This window comes from Camelina sativa, chromosome 5 (assembly GCF_000633955.1).
Source record: "Camelina sativa cultivar DH55 chromosome 5, Cs, whole genome shotgun sequence".
In the NCBI taxonomy this organism is placed as follows: domain Eukaryota; kingdom Viridiplantae; phylum Streptophyta; class Magnoliopsida; order Brassicales; family Brassicaceae; genus Camelina; species Camelina sativa.
In genome coordinates, this window is record NC_025689.1 from 28,237,941 (window position 1) to 28,258,041 (window position 20,101).

Below are 20,101 nucleotides of genomic sequence, written 5' to 3' on the forward strand. Positions count from 1 at the left end.
TAATAATATTATGATTACAATAGAATTATGCATATCGGAATTTATAAATGGTGGAAGGCTGACAAAATTATGCACACCTACGAATTTGTGAAACGATCAAAATTTTGATATTTTAAATTCCCGCCAGACTCCCATCAAATTTTTCGCCTCTCCTTTTAGCTATTTGGCTTCCATTGTTTACAGACCACAGAAGAGAGAGAGAGAGAGTAAAATATTGAGGCAAACGAAGGAGACATAATTCCCAACACAAGAGAGATAATTGCAGCAGATTCGTATCAATTAAGACCAGGTAATAGAGAAAATTTTCAATTTCTAGGGTTCCACTGTTCGATTTCTGTAAAAGGGGGTTTTGATTTCTCGATACAATTGCCGTAATTTAAGTTTAGGGTTTCGCGATTCTGGCCCATTAGGTTAGTCTAATACAAAAAATGTTAGCTTTGATTCTCTCGGCGATGTTTGGGTTGCACTCCCAATTTTGGTTTCATGTCGAAAGTTTCAGTTTTTTTGTAGCTTTTGTTATTGTAGGATATGGAAAATGTAGTGGCAACTGTGAGTGGTTACCATGGATCTGAGAGGTTCAAGCTCATCAAGCTTATTTCACATTCTGGAGCAAGTTATGTTGGGGCAATGTCAAGATCCATCACGCATTTGGTTCGTGTGGATTGTTTCTCTGTATTTTACGAGATTTTAACTACCAAGGAGAAAACAAAGTCATGCCCTTTTTTGCTGTATTGTGTATGTGTGTAGGTGTGTTGGAAATTCGAAGGGAAAAAGTACGATCTTGCAAAGAAGTTTAATACAGTAGTAGTAGTAAATCATCAATGGGTTGAAGAATGTGTAAAGGAAGGGAGACGAGTTTCTGAGACGCCTTATATGTTTGAAAGGTTTTGCTTATTGTTGTTATGTTTTCGTATATGAATTGCGTAGGATAGCGTCTTGGTTTTACTAAATGATGATTGATATAGCCTTATTTTTACAGTGGGGAAGAGGTTGGACCTTTGATTATGGAACTTCCCGCGGTTTCAGGGGAAGCTAAAGTTACTAAGAAAGTGAATAAGACTACCGAAACTTTTGATAAATACTTTAATAATGGTGAAGAAAGCAGGAGGGGATCCACTTCTGAGCTTGCTACTTGGATGGATTCTGTCTTGTTGAAAGAGGTAATACTCGTTCTCTTCTTATCTATTTGCTTTATATACAAGCAGAATCTAGTGCTCTATAGATTTAAATTCTTTATCTTCCACCTATCAAGTTTAGCATTATTGAATTTAGTAATAGTACAATCCTTTGCTTCTGTATGATTTGAGAGAGAGACGGGGTAATTATATACTCACTAGGTTTAGTTTCATATTGCGATATAGCTACCAAGATTAGCAATAGGTGGTCACTGTAGAATGTTTGAATTGCATCACTGTTCTGTGTATGGTATATTATAACTCTGGTAGTTCCTGTCCCTGGTCTTTAGAAAAATACAGAAGCAAACAGACAGTCAGTGCGATTAAGAACAAAGAGGCCGAGTAATATTTTTGAAGACAAGGAAAACACTGGCGTGGCTGAATCTTCAGGGAAAGGAAAGAGGCGGTTAGTACAGAAACGCTTGTGCAGAAACCTTGTCGACCTTGAATCTGATGAGGAATCTGATCATAGTTGGCTTTACAATTCTGACGAGAACCGAAATAAGACTCAGGATACTAGAGAGCCTGATGATGAAAATGTAAGGGAGTGTGTTTTCGAACCAGGAGAAACATCAGCTCTTCGGCATCCTGGAGACTCTGCAACACAAAACTGGGACGTGGATGAAATAGAGGAGTCTGAAAATTGGAGTCATTCAGCTGTTTTTAAACGTCCGAGATCAAATAGTACAGAGAGAAAACTGCAAGAGGATGGGTCAAACTACAACAAAACTGATTCAAGAAGAGAAGAGACAGAAGCAACTGAGAAGGTTCCTCCTGCACAGGTTTCTTGTATCATATGCTGGACCGAGTTTAGTTCCAGTAGAGGCATCCTCCCTTGCGGGCATAGGTTTTGTTATTCCTGCATCCAGAAATGGGCAGACCGTTTGGTTAGTTTATCTTCTTCGCCTTTCAAATTAACACTCCTACAATCCGGATATTGTAATTGATGCAAATGCAATTATGAAATTACATCTGCAGGTTGCAGAAAGGAAGAAGACAACATGTCCATTGTGCAAGTCCAATTTCATCACCATAACAAAAATAGAAGACGCTGGATCATCCGACCAAAACATATATTCACAAACAGTCCCTGACCTATCTTCAACAAATAACACTCTTGTAGTACTCCCTGAAGAAGAAGAAAGACGAGGCTTCAATGCACTGGTACTGCCATCTCCCTGACTCTGAGAGAGTCTTGAGTTTTTACATATGCGCTCTTGATCTTGACTACAACATTCTTCTTGCTTGTGTTTATTGTTTTGTTTCTGCAGGCTCGAGTTTCAGGTTGCAGCAAATGCTACTTGACTGAGCCGGAGGAGCTTCTCATAAGATGTCACCTCTGCAATTTCCGGCGCATCCACTCTTATTGTTTAGACCCTTACCTGCTTCCTTGGACCTGCAAGCATTGCAATGATCTTCAGATGATGTACCAGCGTCGTAACTATTAAATAAAAAATATGACCATGTCTTGATTTTGAAATTATGAATGTTAACAGTATCTCGATATCTCCCATTGTTTATTTTCGTTTACATGAAATAAATTGAATTTTACAATCAAAGTAACTTTGAATTTTAATACATATTTTAGAGATTTCTCTTCTTCTTTTGTTTTGGTGAAAAAAATAAATTGATATTATAATAACTAGGGTTCGAAAATTTTCAATTTGGGGATTCTTCTAACTGGGTATATATTTTGCGTTGTGAATAACTCGAATCGGGTCTCAATTTGGTTTATTGTATTCGGTTTTTGGTTTGACATCAATTTTTTGTCATAAACCGCGTTAACCAACCTTTATGGGAAAGACCAAGGATTCAAACTTTCGAATTAGGGGAAAACTGGATTTCAACTTCTAAATTGTGTTGACAGAGATCGAGGTTCAGAATCTGTGGGTTTGTGGTGCTATATGAAAGTTCATGGGGGTTTATAGATTGTTTTCATAATATTATGTGTTATTTATGATATTAGAATATAGTTCTCGACAATATGTAGGAATCACATCAGTAGCCAAATTTAATAAAAAAACTTCTCTATTATTTTTGTTCTCACATTGAATTGATGAACCAAACTTACCATTGAAACATAACTATTGGCTAGTTTCTTTTCTTCGATATGATTAAAAATTTTAAAATAAAATTAAGATTTTTCCAAGAAAATACTTATATACCTAGTAATCATAATAACATTAAAATGACCTTAAAAGCAAAACCTTTAATTATTATTAAAAAAAAAATAGAAACCAAAAAGATATCACATAGAAGTTTTGTCTTTTCAAATGACAAAAACACAATTACAAACGATTAAATACTTCACTTAGAAGAAAAAAACAACAACTCCCTTTTTAACTCTAAATCAATTGTTGGTGGTGTTAGGAGCACCAACATCAGTAGCGGTGATAGCAATATCATCAGTTTTAGGTTGGTGATGGTTCCAGTCCATGGGGTCTCCATCCTCTTCAACATTAGGAATTTGATTCAAATCCAAAATCATATTTTGGTTCGAGTTCAGATTCAGATTCAGATTCAAATCTAGATTCACATTCATATTAAATTGATGAGTTTTCTGTGGAATCTGTCGAAAAGGTTCAATAAGAAAATCACCTTGGCGTTGAATCGATTTCTGCTGATTTTGATTTTGATTCATGTGATCATAATCTCCAACTGGGACAACAACTGCATCTACAACAACAGAAGGAGGTAAACGAGAAAAAGATTCACCATTCTCCATAAGGTTCTGCCTCCTGCAAGTAAGCTTGTTTATATAGGTATCAATAAAAGAACTTAAATCTTGACGATCCTTTTCACCAAGCTTATGCACATCAATCTCTCCTTTAAGACAACCAAACATAATATTTTGAATCTCAAAATTTTGGTTATCAGTACGCATTTTTCGCAATTTCGCTTCCTCTTTAGCAATCCTCACATGAAGAAAACGTTCTTGATCAAACATCCTTTTATTCCGATCACCTGTCGAAACCTCCATAAAATCTGATATCACTTTCTCAGCGCCTTCTCTTGATGGCCAAGCCTCAGGGTCTGGGCTGTATGGACTGTAGATAACCGCACACGTCTTGATGTCACAGAGAGTCGACAGCTGAGCAAGTTTCTTCATCATCCCTTTTTCCGTTTGATGAAGCTTCTTTTTCTTGATGCTTCATTTTCTATAAGGAAATGCTTCGTTTTTCTTCTCATGTTCACTATCTTTGTTGTGTGTCTTGTTTTGTTGGAATGAGGTGTTTATATAGGAAATGAAATGTGCTTTTTTCCCATTAGGGTTTATTTCCTTGCTCACTCATAGCTTTAGATTTGGTTGAATCTCAAATATCGTATCCGTTCCACTCCTACGTGTAGGCACTCAATTGAGTATAAAATGATAACCCTATCATTTAAAGATAGTTATTAATCCTATTTAGATATTATACTTTTTATGGGACGTGAAGATAGAGATATTGTATTAAGGGTAAATTTTGCACTTACATATGTAATGTGAGATGTATTTTTATTTAGGATGTCCACGTTAGTAAAAAGTTGTATGAAAATTAATTTAAAATATTTATGATATATAAATCTAATTTTTGTAATTTTCATATTAAATACCAATTTAAATGGATAAAAAGTAAAGTGATTAAAAAAAATAAAGTTACAAAAGGAAAAATATTTGTGGAATAGAAAATAACAATATAGATAATAACTATATTATATATTATAAAAATCAGTTGTAAGATATTTAAACGACAAGAACCATCTATACTCTCGATTTTTGTTCAACTATTATAGTGGCTTATATATTAATTAGTTTAGATGTCTGATTATTAATTAATTTATGATAGTTGGATACAAAAGAATGTTCATCGTTGGTATGACACATGTAAATTGTAGAACAAAGAGAAAACGTAACGTCACAAGGATTAGGACTAGCACAATTTGAAATACTAGAAATATGGGTAACAAAGCAAGAACAGAAAATGCCGGATATCCCAACCGCTGATGCCAGATATTACCTAGTCATTTTTAAAGTTTTAGGTAGATTATAGAATAACATTGAATATTATATATTAATAACCAAATTATTTAGATTCAACATAAAACGGAAAAATTGTTTCAACAAACAATGATTTGTTAGTTATTGATGAAAAGACAAATATATAAGAATTTCAAAAGACATGACTATTTAAATAAATACACCTATTAGAACAAAATGTTAGGATGAAAAAATATGAATAAAATATAGTTAAACGATACAACTCTACAATGAACAGATACAATTGTTTGAGTTTAAAAAAACAAAAAAAAACAATTTTTCTTTGTAAAAATAATACGAAAAATCGCAACTGTTGTTCATATTTATTCAGATTGTTATTATTATTTTTAATTATTAAACTATTTTTTAACGAAAAGTTACAATAAATAGACGCAACAGTAAATTCTATATTAAGTTTTATTAAATTTCTCTATTGCTATGATCATTTCTAAAATTTTAGTTAGATTATAAAAAAATGTTGACTATTAGATATTAATGATCAATTATTTAGATTCAACATAAAATAGAAAATTTGTTTCAACGAACTTATTAGTTACTAATGAAAAGACAAATATAAAGAGAATTGAAAAGACATGATTATTTAAATAGACACACCTATTATAACGAAAATTTGTGATGAAAAATATAAATAAAATATAGTAAAAAGACACAACTTTATAATGAACATATACAACCGTTTGAACTTTAAAAAAAAAAAACAAAATTATTACGAAAAGGTACTATGAAAAATCGCAATGGTTGTGTCTGCACTTGATTATATTTATATCTAATAACCCATATAAACTGCTTTTAAATAGAAGGCATCTTTATTACCATAATGAAAAGTCAAATTCAAAAAGCTCACTATATAATCCATCTAACTCTTGGAAAAAAACTCTAGGTATTTTCATTAAGTTTTTATATTTAAAATTAACTAAAAGTTGTAAATTAGATTAATCATTTCAAAAAATCTTTTGTTAAATAAAAAATTGGAGGAAATTCTTTACTATTAAAAGAATAAATGCTAGCTAGAGAATAATTTAGAAAGCTGTAAAAACCGTTGAGATTGAAATTTTATATTATTTTGTGTCATGGCAAAAAAATAAAAACAGTTCAAACAGACAAATATATATAGCTTCAAAAGGTACGATATTCAAAAAAACAAAACTCTAAAATGAACAGTTACAACTTTATAAAAAAACGTTACAATGAAAAATCACAACTTTTTGTAAAATACACAATTTAAATTTTTTACAGATTTTTTTGAAAAATTATCCAAAAGGTACGATTGAAAAAACACAACTTTTGCTGGCATTTATTCGGATTGCTATTATATATAGACTAGGATCCGCAACTCTAATTCAGATTTTGTCCAAATTTTGACTATTTAGATTCTATGAAAATAGATATCCAAATTATCAAGAAAGTAATAGAAAGCTCAATTAATTGTGATTAGTCTTCGTTTTGTCTTTTATAAAGTTTGATGATCAGTAGAATATATCCTTTATCAACAATAAATTAAAAACATTTAACAAAAAAAAATATATAAAAGAAGATAAATCTTGTTGAATAGTAGAAATGAAAAAATTTGATGATTAGTAAAATATATCCTTTATCATAAATAAATTAAAAACCTATACTTATTTTTGATGAAAATCCTGTTGCATAGAAAAAAATCACAATGGTACTTTTTTGTTAATTCCTTTTTTCCGTAACTTTTATCAAATTTTCCTTTTTTTCTTTGTAAATAAATTAAAAAAACAGAAAATAAAAAAAGGAAATTGGAATGGAAATCTATTTATTTCTCGTTATATAAGCTGAGAGAGACTCTTCATCTCCGACTCCAAGCTACTTACAATAATTAATTAGATACCAAATTTCTTAACCCTAGAAGAGAAGAGATAAGAGTAGAAATAGAAAGCTTTCTATTTGCGATTTGCGATGGTGGTGTTAGATTTGGAGTTCGAGAAGTTTCTAGGAGAAGGTGCATTCGGTTTGGTGAGCCTCTTCAAGTACAAAACACAACGGCAAAACTCTCTAGGCCGCCGTGAAAACCTCCGACAATGCACACGCCCAGAGCCCCAGACTCTTTACAAAGAGTTTCAGATTTTTGTCAAAATTCAAAGGATGCTCGAGAATCGTCTAATGCTACGGGAACGGAGTGCAAGCGAAAGTGAACCGTAAGGGTGACGTGGAATACAAGATTCTCATGGAGTACGCGGCTGAAGGAAGCAATTTCATGGACCGTTTCGAATACGGGAAATTGCCTGAGCCGATGATCAGAGAGTTTACACGTATGCTTCTCGAGGGTTTGGCGACGATTCACGGACACGGCTATGTCTACGATCTCAAACCCGAAAACATCCTTGTTTACCCTAGCCGTGTCTACGACAACAAGAAGGGTGCGTGGAGATCATCTTACGAATTGAAGATTTCTGATTTCGGGTTGTCGAAGAAAGAGGGAGACAGCAAGTGGTGGCATCCTGATCAACCGTTTGCGGGAACACCGATCTATATGTCCCCTGAATCGATCTCTCACGGAGAGATAGGGAAAGGACTTGACCTATGGTCGTTGGGATGTGTTGTGTTGGAGATGTACACTGGAAAGAGACCATGGTGGCATACAAACGATTACTCTGAGGATCTCATGAATTGCTACGAGCCACTGTTTCCGAGTAATCTTCCTAATCCTTGCGATGCAAAAAACTTTCTCATGACCTGTTTTGCGCCCGAACCAGATGAGAGAAAAGACGCGTTAACATTGTTGAGGCATAGCTTCGTACCTAGAGATAAGTTGGCAAAGCTGAAGACTGACAATCCCAAGGATTTGGCCCTGGAACTTGAGAAAATTAGACTGATGCTTGCGAAATTAAGAGCATGTGTTAATTTCAAGTGTTGATGAGTTAATCAGCCAGAGACCTCGTCAACACTGATATGATTCATTCACTTTTTTATGTTTAATTAGTAGAATTATGTAAAGATTACTTTTTTTTCTGTCTTAATTAGTAGAGTTTATGTATAATAGTTGATGTCTTAATTAGTAGAATCTTGTAATAGTTGATTTGAATGTTGTTTTCGTTGATATATAGCTTCTTCAAGTTCGAGGTACCAGATTCATTCATGTTCTCTTTAATCTTCTCTGCTACTCACAGTTTACTTATTTAGAGTCCTAATATCTCTCGATTATGCAGCTTCCTCTGTTTCTTTTTCTCATGGGTTAAACAAAATACCATATAAAAAGTTGGGATCTTTGATATTGTTTGGTTCATATATAACCTCTTAGCGTCAAGTGTGAGGTTCGATGCTTATCCCTTGGTTAGCAAGCTGCACGTGTGAAGTTGGAATATATTGTTATCAGTTAGTTTGGGTAGGGATGCTTTGAGCTGGTAGAATAGGGAGAGCAAAAGGGTTCCATTTAGCAGCTGGCCTCAGTTTAAGTCCAGACTACTTGTGCAGTTTGGGAACTTGAGGAGTAGAGGTTTCCAAGTCAAACTTTGTTTGGCATTAAACAAACCAGGGAGAGATGCAGAATATGGCCATCCATTTGAAAATTTGTCCCCTCAAGCCACAATACAGGATGACAAGAAGCTTGAAGTAATGGCACAGTTGCTTGACGAGAAAAGGATTCGATTTACAAAGAGGAATCTGTTGTATTTCAGCAACAGTCAACAATAGGTGAAACAACAACATTACAGACAACAGTAGAGATGTCTGATTCGATTAAACCACCAGAGCTATGTCAAGCAGCTTCTGCAGTTCCTGAGACGGTATTTGTTCAGCCAAATGATTCATTGTAAAAGTGCAGCACTCAAATGGTTTTGCTGTCTCTTATGGGACTGAAACGTCAGCAGATATAAACTCCAATCGTGCGGCATATCCAATGTTTTATAGAGCTTTGGTACAAGATAAGTTCAGAGTTAAAGGGCTCTAGTGTGGGTGCCGTCAAAGACCATCATCCCTTCAAAGGCTTTATGACAAAGTTTCTGAATTACATTGGTGGTAACTTGCAGTTTCCAACCTATAAGTTGTTCATTATGAGGCTTACTAATGGACAAAGAACACATCGCACATGGAAACAAAGCAATACCTTCAAGTCTTGGAAAGTCAAGTACAAGCTTGGGAATTTGCAGAAAGTCATATTACTATTTGAGAAACATACGCACATGGGAAGCAAGAACTTTAGGTGTCATATGAGGATGATGCTAAATTTCAGAACCTTGCACCTCTATTTCTTTGTGGACAACCAATTGAGGCAACTAGTGAAAAAGAACACATTGGACGATTCAAATACAGATATGATAAAGTGATATGAAAAAGAACACATTGGGTTACCAAGTCTTGGAGGTTCAAATACAGATATGATAATGTGATTTGACGATTTGAGGAGTCATTTCCTATTTCAAGTCTTTCTCACAACACATTGGACGAATTGTGGACAGAGGAGGATAAGAGGGAACAACAAGAGAAAGTCCTAGTGGGAAAAAGTATGTCGGAGTCATATCAAATTTAGGGGCTTGCATATAGTTTCTGGACTTAAGTGGGTTGGTCCAGTGAATCCTCTGTACAGAAAATAGACTAGCATATTGCCACTAAAAACTGAAACAAATGAAAAATTCAAGTTTTGGTTGTCAGTTTAATAATGAGTGAAAATGTATCAAAGAAAATATATAATAAAAATACACAATTATAAAAAGAAAACAAATTTTAAATATTAAAACAGTTTTTTTTACAAAAGTTAAGATAAATAGACGCAACTGTAAACTATATATTAAGTTGTATTAAATTTCTATATTGCTATAATTATTTATAAAATATTTAGTTTGATTATAGAATAATGTTGAATATTAGATATTAATATTCAAATTATTTAGATTCAACATCAAACGAAAAATTTGTTTGAACGAATAATGATTTGTTATTTATTGATGAAAAACAAATATATATAAAGAGTTAAAAAAAATATGACTAATTAAATAGACACACCTGTTATAACGAAAAGTTGTGATGAAAAAATATGATGAAAAGACATCTAAAACAATAACATTTTCAAAATCGTATGAATTTTTTTAAAAAAACATCTAAAACAATTTTTAACAAAAAAATACAAGGAAAGGTGGTAACTTTTGTTCGCATTATTCAGATTGTTATTATTATATAGATTATAAAAAGTCAAAATATACCAGTTTGACACAAATTTGGCAATTAATTGCTAGACTAACACTCTATCCTATCCAATAACTAGAATGACACAAATTTTAGGTAAAAAGACTAAAAACCCAGAATTTTGTTTTGTTTTTTTTTTTTTTTGGAACAAAATGAAAAACCAAAAAAAATAATAGTATTTGATATTTTGATTTAAAAATATGATTAATGAAAAATAAAAATGTTTAAAAATATGATGTTTTGTATTTTTAATATAATTTATAAAAATAAAATATGATTTAAAATATAATTTATAAAAAATATTCAAAATTTTGTTTATAAAAATATTATGTATAAAGATATGATTTAAAAATATGAAGTTTAAGATGATATAGTTTAAATAAGTTTTATAAAAAATATAATGCATGAAATTATAACTAAAAATAAAGTATATAAAAATATTAAAATAATTTTATGAAAATATAATATAAATTTATAAAAATAGGATTTTAAAATATGATGTTAATTTTTTAATATGATTTAGGAAAATAAAAATGTATAAAATATGCTTTAAATATATGAGTTTAAATATCATTCATAATATGATTTATAAAAAATATAATTAATAAAAATATGACTGAAAAAATATAACTTAAAACAAATCTGTTGTCAATATATTTACATTTTACAGCTAATAAATCTGTTATCAAACACCAGATTTTTGGAAGCAAACAAAAAAATTGTCATAACTTAAACAAATCTGCCATAACATATGATATTCACATAGGTCATTTTAGCAATATTTAAAAAATGTTATAAATCTGTTATCAAACGACAGATTTTTGTTTAAATTTAAAAATCTGTCGTAACTTAAAACAAATCTGTTATCACTAGAGGTCAACCTAGTAATTATTTATATGTGAAAAAATCTGTCATGTTACGACATATTTTTAAACAAGAAAATAAATCTGAAATAACTGTGGAAAATAAATCTGCCAGATATTATATCAAATCTGTCATATATTGTGAAAGTCTGTGGTGTCTTTATAAATAAGTCTGTCGTAAAAAATAAATCAGTCATCAATTATAAATCTGTCATAACTGTAATTAAAAAATCTGTCATCCAAAATAAGTCTGTCATACAAAATTAAACCGGTTGTGCCAAAACAAATCTGTCACAACTAGTCCGACAAACTTTTGAAAATATTTTGATTTTTTAAAAAAAATTCTGGGAGGGTAAATTTGACTTTATTTTTTTTCCTAACAAAATAAACAAGGGTATTTTAGGCAAAAAAAATAACTTATCTAACCCTTATATTTTATGAGTTACTTTAGTAATTAACCTCCTAATTTGGGTCAATCTAGTTTTTCTCCCTTATAAAAATCTAACCATATCAAATATAAAAATATTGAACTGTTGAAATAATTTCAATGAAAATTTCTTAAAATCCAATTGACTAACCAAAAGTCAGTTTTAAACAATAAGTAGCAAAAAGCAAATTTCTTGAAAAATATTTTTTTTTCAAAAACTCTTTTTCAGTACGATGCCGTTTACTTTTCACATCCCGCCACGACCCCACCACCCAAATAATACTAAATTTCTTTTTTTTTTTCTTTTTATTTGTCTGAAAAAAAAGTCGTCGCCTCTCTCTCTCGTTTTCATCTCCTCTAATAAAAGTAACCAGATCGCCTCCTCCAATCTTCTTCCTCGCAGATCCACCGTCGTCCGCCATTTCATTCATCCCCGAGAACCAAAATCGGTATGTATATATCTTTACGTTTGATTTTCGCTTCATTTCTGCTGGTTGATTCAAGACTTACGCGATTTTTTCCCCCCTAAGATTCCATTTCCCGTAGAACCTAATCCTCTAGCATTTTTTTTTGATTCTGGTGATTTAGACTAAGGGATACATTTGGATCTAATGTTTTTTCGTAGTTTTGTTTAGGAGTTATGGACTATCTTCCTGTGGAAGTTATTGGAAACATACTCTCACGTCTCGGTGGAGCTCGAGACGTCGTGATTGCTTCCGCCACATGTAGAAAATGGCGTGAAGCTTATCGTAAACATCTCCAGTCCCTTACTTTCAATTCCGCTGATTGGCCGTTTTATCGAGACCTCACAACCAACCGTCTCGAGATCCTTATAACTCAAACCATTTTCCAAACCACGGGGTTACAAGGTCTCTCCATTGTGATGGATGATGCTAACAAGTTCTCCGCTGGTACTGTTATCGCTTGGCTTATGTATACTAGAGACACGTTGCGTCGTTTGTCTTATAACGTTCGAACCACTCCTAATGTTAACATTCTTGAGATCTGTGGGAGACAAAAGCTTGAGGATTTGGTTTTGGCTCATAACTCGATCACTGGTGTTGAACCTAGTTTTCAGAGGTTTCCTTGTTTGAGATCACTTTCGTTGAGTTATGTTAGTATTTCGGCTTTGGATTTGAATCTTTTGCTTAGTGCTTGTCCTATGATTGAGAGTTTGGAGCTTGTGAGTCTTGAGATTGCCATGTCGGATGCTCAAGTGACGATTGAACTTAGTAGCCCGACGCTGAAGAGTGTTTATTTCGATGGGATTAGTTTGGATAAGTTTATCTTGGAGGCTGATAGTATTGAGTTCTTGCATATGAAAGACTGTGTTCTCGAGCTTTTTGAGCTTATAGGAAACGGGACTTTGAAGCATTTTAAGCTTGATGATGTTAGTGTGATTCATCTTGATATCATGGAAACTTCTGAAAGCCTTGAAGTTGTTGATGTTAATCACTTTACGATGGTTTGGCCAAAGTTTTATCAGATGATCTCAAGATCACAGAAACTTAGGAAACTCCGTCTGTGGGATGTGGTCTTTGATGATGACGATGAGATCATCGATCTTGAGTCTATTGCTGCTGGTTTCTCTCAACTGACACATCTTTCTTTAAGCTACGACCTGAAAGATGGAGCTGCTCATTACAGTTTGCAAGGGACGACTCAGTTGGTTAATGTGACTGTGTTGGAGCTCGGATGGACCGTGATCAATGATGTTTTCTCAATCTGGGTCGAGGAGTTGCTGAGAAGATGTCCGAATCTGAAGAAGCTGGTCATTTATGGGGTTGTCTCAGAAACCAAAACACAAGGAGATTGTCAAATTCTGGCTACATTCACATGGTCCATTGTTCAACTCATGAGGAAGTACATTCATGTCGAGGTACAATTCGAGTACGAGTAAACGATTCTTCTTCTTCTCGATGTTATTTGAAAACAAGTTGAAACATGTGTAAAAAGATTTGAATTTTGGATTTTTTAAAGTCTTTTTGAACTTAATGTGAATATATTCTCTGTTCCTCGCTTTGTTTCCAAAACTCGCTATGAAAAACTAAAAAAAAAGTTAAATCTATGCACGGAACTGGATTTAAAACAGCTGTTCAGTGTACGTTAGTTTGCAATTTGCAACCCATCCCTACAAAAGTTTCGCAATTGAATTCTAAACCACCCAACTTTTTGGCATTTTGATATAAATTACCGAAATCAAATCTAAACTACGCAAACTTTGAAAACTTGGTTTAGATCTAATTTTCCGTTATAGGTAAAACCCGCGGAAACCGTTGCCTTATTTCTTAGTTCTTACCAACACATACTTTTTTGAACTTCATCAGTTTGTCGACTTAACATAATAGAGTTCGTTCCAAGCTATAGACAAATAGATTTTTAAATTATTAGAACTTAATTTCTTTTGAGTAGTTACAGGATAAAGCGGATTTAATCGTTTTATTTCTTTTGCGGATAGGACCGTCTTTAATTTACCATTCATAACTTTAATCTACAGTAATATGTTAGGGACGACAAACTATAACCCGGTTACAGTACTAAAAAAAGAAAGTATACACACTAGAATGTAACTCCAAAAATTGTCTAAAATATATACTCGTTTAACGGTTTTGTTTCGTTTACAATACTCTTTCAAAGCCTTAGTTAAACACACATAATTGATGTAAGAACATCTATTTGGAAAATACAATTACATGATTGGCCGTACATAATAAAGTAATAAACGTTTGAAGCTTCGCTTAGGGAATTTAAGATATTTCTTATTGAGAGATTCATCAGTTGATTTATTGCATACAAAGAGACGTTTTGAACCATAGTTTCCATTTCTCGAAAGTAGTTAAATTAATCGTCATACGAAATACGATCACATGGGGTATTAGCCAATACGTCTTCGTATATTTTGTGGGGTAGGACATCTCCAATCGTCCTCTATTTTTGCCTCTATAATATTGTAGTTAAGATTAAGATTATTAGGCTGTTGAAATTAAGATTTATGTGGTTAAGGTGGCGCAAGGTAAAAGTTTGTGTGGTTTTAAACAAACCCTTTCGATTGTTACTAAATCTAAACGTAAGTTCTTAACATTAAACAGTGAATTGGAATTTTGGGACAGAGTTTTCAATTGTTTTTTTTTTAGAGGCTGAAAAATCAAAGTTTATGTAGTTAGATGAATAGTTCAAAATTGTATGTGGGTTTGTGATTTGATCACAATTTTTTTTGGTGTGACTGCATATCAAAATCAATGTTTTTTGTGAAGTAGTCACATTGTCATGCAGACTAAAAAATAAAGAAAAAAAAATAAGAAGAGATCTGAATTTGTCATAAGATCACAATGTTTTTTTTTTTTTTTGATAACTCATGAGTAATCCTAAAGGCTTTGTAGGCCCAAAGACTAATTTCCTGGAGCCGGGGGAAACCATGTTAAATTTTGAACCCCCGTGGCCAAAGATCATAATGTTTTGGAAAGAGAAAGGATCTTCCTAGCACACTCCAAGTTGATCTCTTTCCTAAAATAGACCACATGTTTACTTTGCATTTCTCCTAATGTTTCACTTGCTCCCTTCAAGTTTAGTTGTTTTTCCAAACAATATTAACCGATGACTCCTCTAGCAGAGTTATGCAGTGTGTACTATGGTCTTTACATTGCTTGGGGGAGAAGAGTTTTGAGACTTAAGGTGGAAGTTGATTCGGAGTTGGTAGTTGGATTCTTAATAAAAAGAATTGGGGATTTTCACCTTTTGTCTTCTTTTTTTTGGTGTGGATGTGCCAAGGCTTTTTATCAATGGACTCGATAATCTGTTTTTTGCATAGAGACTAACCGACTAGCCGATAGTATAGCTAACTAGGCTCTTACCTTGCCCAAAGGGTTTCATTTGTTAGGGTGTTCCGCCTAGTATGGTGTCTATTTTAGAAGATGATGTCTGAGGAACTGAGTTTTCAAGGCATGTCCAAGCTTAGTTTACTTCATTTTTAAGTTTGAATAATTTTTGGGAAGACATTGTCTCCATGTCCACTACCAAACAAACAAAAAAAGGAAAAATACTAACTGAGGACTGGTTTCTACACAATCAACAGTTTGAACAAAAATTAACCTTTTCCCCTTTAGTTTTTTTAATTAATGTTTAAAGGTAAAATTCTGCCAGACTAAAATTGCAATTATAAATGGAGTATATATTCTAGTGTTAAAAACAAAAAAAAAAGAGATGGTACCAAGCTCAAATAATATGTGTACTCAACTAAGCTTACACCGAGGACGACCGACTCAATTGACACATGATGTGTCACACATCTATCTCTCCCTCTCACAAAACTTGTGGATTTGTAAAACCAACATATTATGTGAACAATATTTAGTTAGATACCATTGAATTTTCATTTTCATGTGCCTTTGAAGTTTCTAATTTCTTCTCAATTCTTATTCTATATAACATAGATTTGTTGTCCTCTTCCCCAACTGTGGAGCTTGCATTGGTTTTGTTAGATGCTTGTAAGGTGGAATAAATGGTAAGCTTTTGTCCTCACACTGTGTTTGTTTTTGTCATTAATGAAAGGCTAATTGTCCTCACACTGCTGGATCTTAGTGATGTGTAATATTATTCTCTATCTCTCTTGTCCTTTTTATACAGTCGGGGACCTATTTGCCATGCCTTGTTCCATTCCAAGACAGCTTCTCGAATCCTAACTAGTATTAAATACATAACTTTACATATTTTTATATACCTGGTATTATATAGTTTATACATTCTATTTGAATCTAATTCAATAAATTGGTATATATATTCATCCCTCAATATAATATTTGAATCCATTCAAAGTTCAATTTCTTGAGTATATATATCTTATAATTAAAAAAAAAAAAAAGAGAAAGAGAGGATTTGGTATGTAAAATTTGGTTTGTAGTAATGTATAGGTATGGGCATGCATGCCTCGTCACCTAATTAAAAAACCTCTATTATGTGTCAACCTCTTTTTTAGGTTATGAAGAGTCAAATACATAACGACACCACTTATGTCAAATTGTTTAAGATAGCATCAACCTTTCTACAAAACGAAAAAGAACTTCGTAATTGTTAACTTTGTTTCTCTTCAATATAAGCCACAAATCATACATTACACATGATTGTTATTATTATTTTGAAAATGGATCTTTAAGAACTACTTAATCTTCTATCTCTATTTCTATTTGTAGAGCAGTAGGTTCAAGAAGTGTTTCTTTCGTTTTCGTGTTACTTTAGTGATAAAATTTGTTAATTAATGTATTAATAAAAGTGATCTTAATTAGCTGGAGAAAGATTATATAGATCAACGACCCTTAATACTAATTTCTAAACACCGGCGTTTGGTGTGTCACTTAATTAATATATTGTGAGTAATTCTTTTAAAACTAATTTTTGTATCTTTAACGGTAGATCAGTTATAGTGATCTTAAAAAAACTAAAATAAATAAATAATAGTCTATTCTTAAGAACACATATTCAACAGTTCTTGTATAAAAACAATTTTCAATTACTTAAGATTAGTTATATCCACTATTTAACATTTTTATTATTTTAAAATCCTTAAGAACACAATATGTGTTGTAGCAATAAAGATGGCCTTAGGTTGAGATACACCAGATGTACTGACAATAACCCATAACAAAAGCTAGACATATCTGTGTTCTTTTCTGTTTGTCGGCAATAAATTTGTATCTAGATTGTGATACAAATTTCAATCTTAAAACAAATATATATAATATATATATATACATGTATCTAGATCGTGATATTTTACCATATAAATAGGAGAAATTATGACATGAAATATTATGACATGAAATTTCAAAGTGTTGGTTGAACAACACATCACAAACGTTTCACGAATATGTATATATAGAAGAAATGATACTGACGTTGGAAAGAAACCCATGTAACAACTTTCATTTATGTGAATATGTGGTTGTTTATTCGTCTAAGGAATTATTATTTTTATTTCTTTTACGAACTTTAAACATAAGAAACATTACATTTGTAGTTCTACAAATTTTAGACTAATAAAAAGACATAGAGAATGTTAATGAACCAAATATTAAAAGAAAAAGTGAAGTTTATTGTTTTGAAAACCTTAAAAATGTGTATTTTCGGTTTTGTTTTATTATGGTTCTGAAAGGTCAATGACAACTTTAGTTGTTTCTCCACATGCACAAAATTCTGATTTGAAATCTCATTGTTATCTCCCAAAAACAAATGAGAAACGTAACTTGGCTAAATTGTACTTCAACTTTAACAAAAAAAAAATGTATTTCAACACTAAAAATTATTTTTTATGGTTTTTTCCCCAAAATAACAGTACGTATTTCTATAATATGGTCAAGGATATAAAGGTATTTACCGTATTTTAATACCCTTAATATAGTAAACTTGGTAAAAATTACAATTAATAAGATTTTCTTTTAATATTAATATTCAATTTACATCTATAATGTACTTTTCTTTTCGATACAACTAATTATAGCATAATTATGAGTATTAATATATTGATGTAATCACCTAATCATCAATTTAGCAAAAGATAAGATCCATCACATCACACATATAACCTTTCATACATACATACATACACACGTACAATTTTTAGATGGATATGTATAAACAGATGCGTACACGCAAATACATATGTATTTTTCTATGTATGAATATGTTTTGGACGTTAAAAAGATGATATCAGAAAGCATAAGTTCTTGAAGTGGGAGAGTCGGCAATTTGAAGGGTTTCTTGGATAATTTTGTGTGCCTTTCTACTTCTCAACTCAAATCTCATGCTCTCACTCTTGTCTATCTTCTCATACGATGATGAAGATGATGAAGAAGATGAATTTGATGATAATGATGATCTCTTCCGCATCCTTAGTCCCGTCTTTATCTTTGACTTCAAGCCTTCCATAATCTTCCCAAATCTCATCCTCACCACCATCTAATATATGTGGAACAACTGAAGAAGAAGAAATAAACTAATTAGACCTTCCAATTACGTACAGAAAGTAATTCCAGATTAATTTCTGGGCTTAATTACTATTCTGAATTTATTAGATTAGCATAAATACTAGCTCACTTGGAGATAAATCTTGTATCTACTACACTTTAAGATATATCTTAACAAAAAGTTAAGAAGATTGAGCATCATTTTTACTTGTAACTATATATATATATATATATATATGCATGTAAATAGGTAAATTTGTTATTAGAAAACTCAATGAGAATTCAGAAAAAGAGGAAAAAGAGAAAAAAACATGAGAGAGAGTAGAAGAGATATGAAACCTCTTGGTAGTGATGACTTGGAGATATGAGAGAGGTGAAATGGAGAATATGGAATAGAGGAGAATAATATATATACACATAAATATATATTGTTAATATTGTGTTTGTGTGTGTGTGGTGGAGGCTGATGTCAAAGGTTGTGACTTGTGACTATTGTGAGTCTCGTGACCTTGTTTTTTTTCAAACTTTTAACTAATATTATATGATGGTTATTAGTTTAGTACTATGGTTTAGTATAGTCAAAGATTCAGATTTTAAGAATTAAGGCAACACCAAATCATGGTTCTTGGGGAATTTGATTGTTTTACTTGTTTATTTCATACATTATGTATCTTAGCAAAGTTCTGTAAAGTGATCTCCTGAATAAGAAAGAAAATAGTTTTATACCAAATAGAGAAATCTTGTGAGGTAAATCGGAAAAGAGATAAGAAATCTTGTGTGGTGCTTTTCACAAAGATAATTTTAATTAGTTGCTATTGCTTCCGCCACTTGAATCTTTTTCTTCCATTACTTGATAGGTATTATAAAAAAAAAAAATTTACCTTCTAAACTCTAGAAAATAATTGTAAAGTCTAAATCAAGTTGCCTTGGTCCAGTGGTAAAGGGAGAAAAGTTCCGTCACCTGGGTTCGAATAGCATTGGCTACAGGGGTTCGAAATTTAACATAGTTTCTCCCGGCCCCAGGAGATTAGTCTTTGGGCCTAGGAAACCTTTAGGATCACTCCTGAATTATAAAAAAATAATAAAAATAATTGTAAAGTCTAATGATGAGTGATCACTGAAAACTTGAAATTTTCTACCATAAAATTGAAATGTAACTATGTAAGATAATCAAAGCTTGCTTTAATTTCCCTTAGTTTGCTTTGAGGCGTAAGCGATCACTACATGACTTTTGTTGCATTTGAGCACATCCAAATATTCGTGATACGGTTCACTGGAGTCTGGACTAGAATAGAGCCAAAACATGGGTACCAGTGAGCATTTCATATCAGCTTGGAAAACTTCTTCCATATGTGTCGACTAGATAGATGAACTAGTACTACACATGTCAACCCAATTATATGGGTTGTGCCAATACTCGTGTAACCCATTAACGAACTGTAATATCTACATAATCTAAATAACTGGAAATGTTTTTTTTTTTTTTTTTTTTTTTTTTT

At 32.1% G+C, this 20,101-nt stretch overlaps 3 protein-coding genes and 1 pseudogene across 5 annotated transcripts; 3 read left to right on the forward strand and 1 right to left on the reverse strand.

Annotated features, from left to right (window-relative positions):
• LOC104787720 (E3 ubiquitin-protein ligase rnf8-A-like) lies at positions 66–2,721 on the forward strand. 2 transcript variants are annotated; one of them, XM_010513330.2, is made up of 7 exons: positions 66–289; positions 511–651; positions 748–884; positions 980–1,160; positions 1,466–2,062; positions 2,154–2,339; positions 2,447–2,721. In XM_010513330.2, the coding sequence occupies exons 2-7, from the start codon at positions 529–531 to the stop codon at positions 2,621–2,623; spliced, it is 1,401 nt and encodes a 466-aa protein (XP_010511632.1). In that variant the 5' UTR covers positions 66–289; positions 511–528; the 3' UTR covers positions 2,624–2,721. The 2 variants fall into 2 exon arrangements, with proteins under 2 accessions (XP_010511632.1, XP_010511631.1); XM_010513329.2 differs by having other exon boundaries at positions 526–651.
• On the reverse strand, positions 3,526–4,284 carry LOC104789656 (MADS-box transcription factor PHERES 2-like). Its single transcript, XM_010515321.1, has 2 exons — positions 3,774–4,284; positions 3,526–3,626 (listed from the first exon to the last, which is right to left on the reverse strand). The coding sequence occupies exons 1-2, from the start codon at positions 4,282–4,284 to the stop codon at positions 3,526–3,528; spliced, it is 612 nt and encodes a 203-aa protein (XP_010513623.1).
• Positions 7,135–8,092, forward strand: LOC104789657 (annotated as a pseudogene).
• Positions 11,978–13,661, forward strand: LOC104787721 (F-box/LRR-repeat protein At1g67190). 2 transcript variants are annotated; one of them, XM_010513331.1, is made up of 2 exons: positions 11,978–12,095; positions 12,272–13,661. In XM_010513331.1, exon 2 carries the CDS (start codon positions 12,287–12,289, stop codon positions 13,544–13,546), a length of 1,260 nt encoding a protein of 419 aa, XP_010511633.1. In that variant the 5' UTR covers positions 11,978–12,095; positions 12,272–12,286; the 3' UTR covers positions 13,547–13,661. The 2 variants fall into 2 exon arrangements, with proteins under 2 accessions (XP_010511633.1, XP_010511634.1); XM_010513332.1 differs by having other exon boundaries at positions 12,282–13,661.

Bases quoted from the DNA above. Each gene is read 5' to 3' on its own strand.
- LOC104789656 (XM_010515321.1), bottom strand. From the start codon at position 4,284: ATGAAGAAACTTGCTCAGCTGTCGACTCTCTGTGACATCAAGACGTGT. The intron at 3,627-3,773 runs GTGATTTTCTTA...CTAATGTTGAAG, and splicing joins GAAATCGATTCAACGCCAAG to AGGATGGAGACCCCATGGAC.
- LOC104787721 (XM_010513331.1), top strand. From the start codon at position 12,287: ATGGACTATCTTCCTGTGGAAGTTATTGGAAACATACTCTCACGTCTC.
- LOC104787720 (XM_010513330.2), top strand. From the start codon at position 529: ATGGAAAATGTAGTGGCAACTGTGAGTGGTTACCATGGATCTGAGAGG. The intron at 652-747 runs GTTCGTGTGGAT...GTATGTGTGTAG, and splicing joins CAAGATCCATCACGCATTTG to GTGTGTTGGAAATTCGAAGG. The intron at 1,161-1,465 runs GTAATACTCGTT...CCTGGTCTTTAG, and splicing joins ATTCTGTCTTGTTGAAAGAG to AAAAATACAGAAGCAAACAG.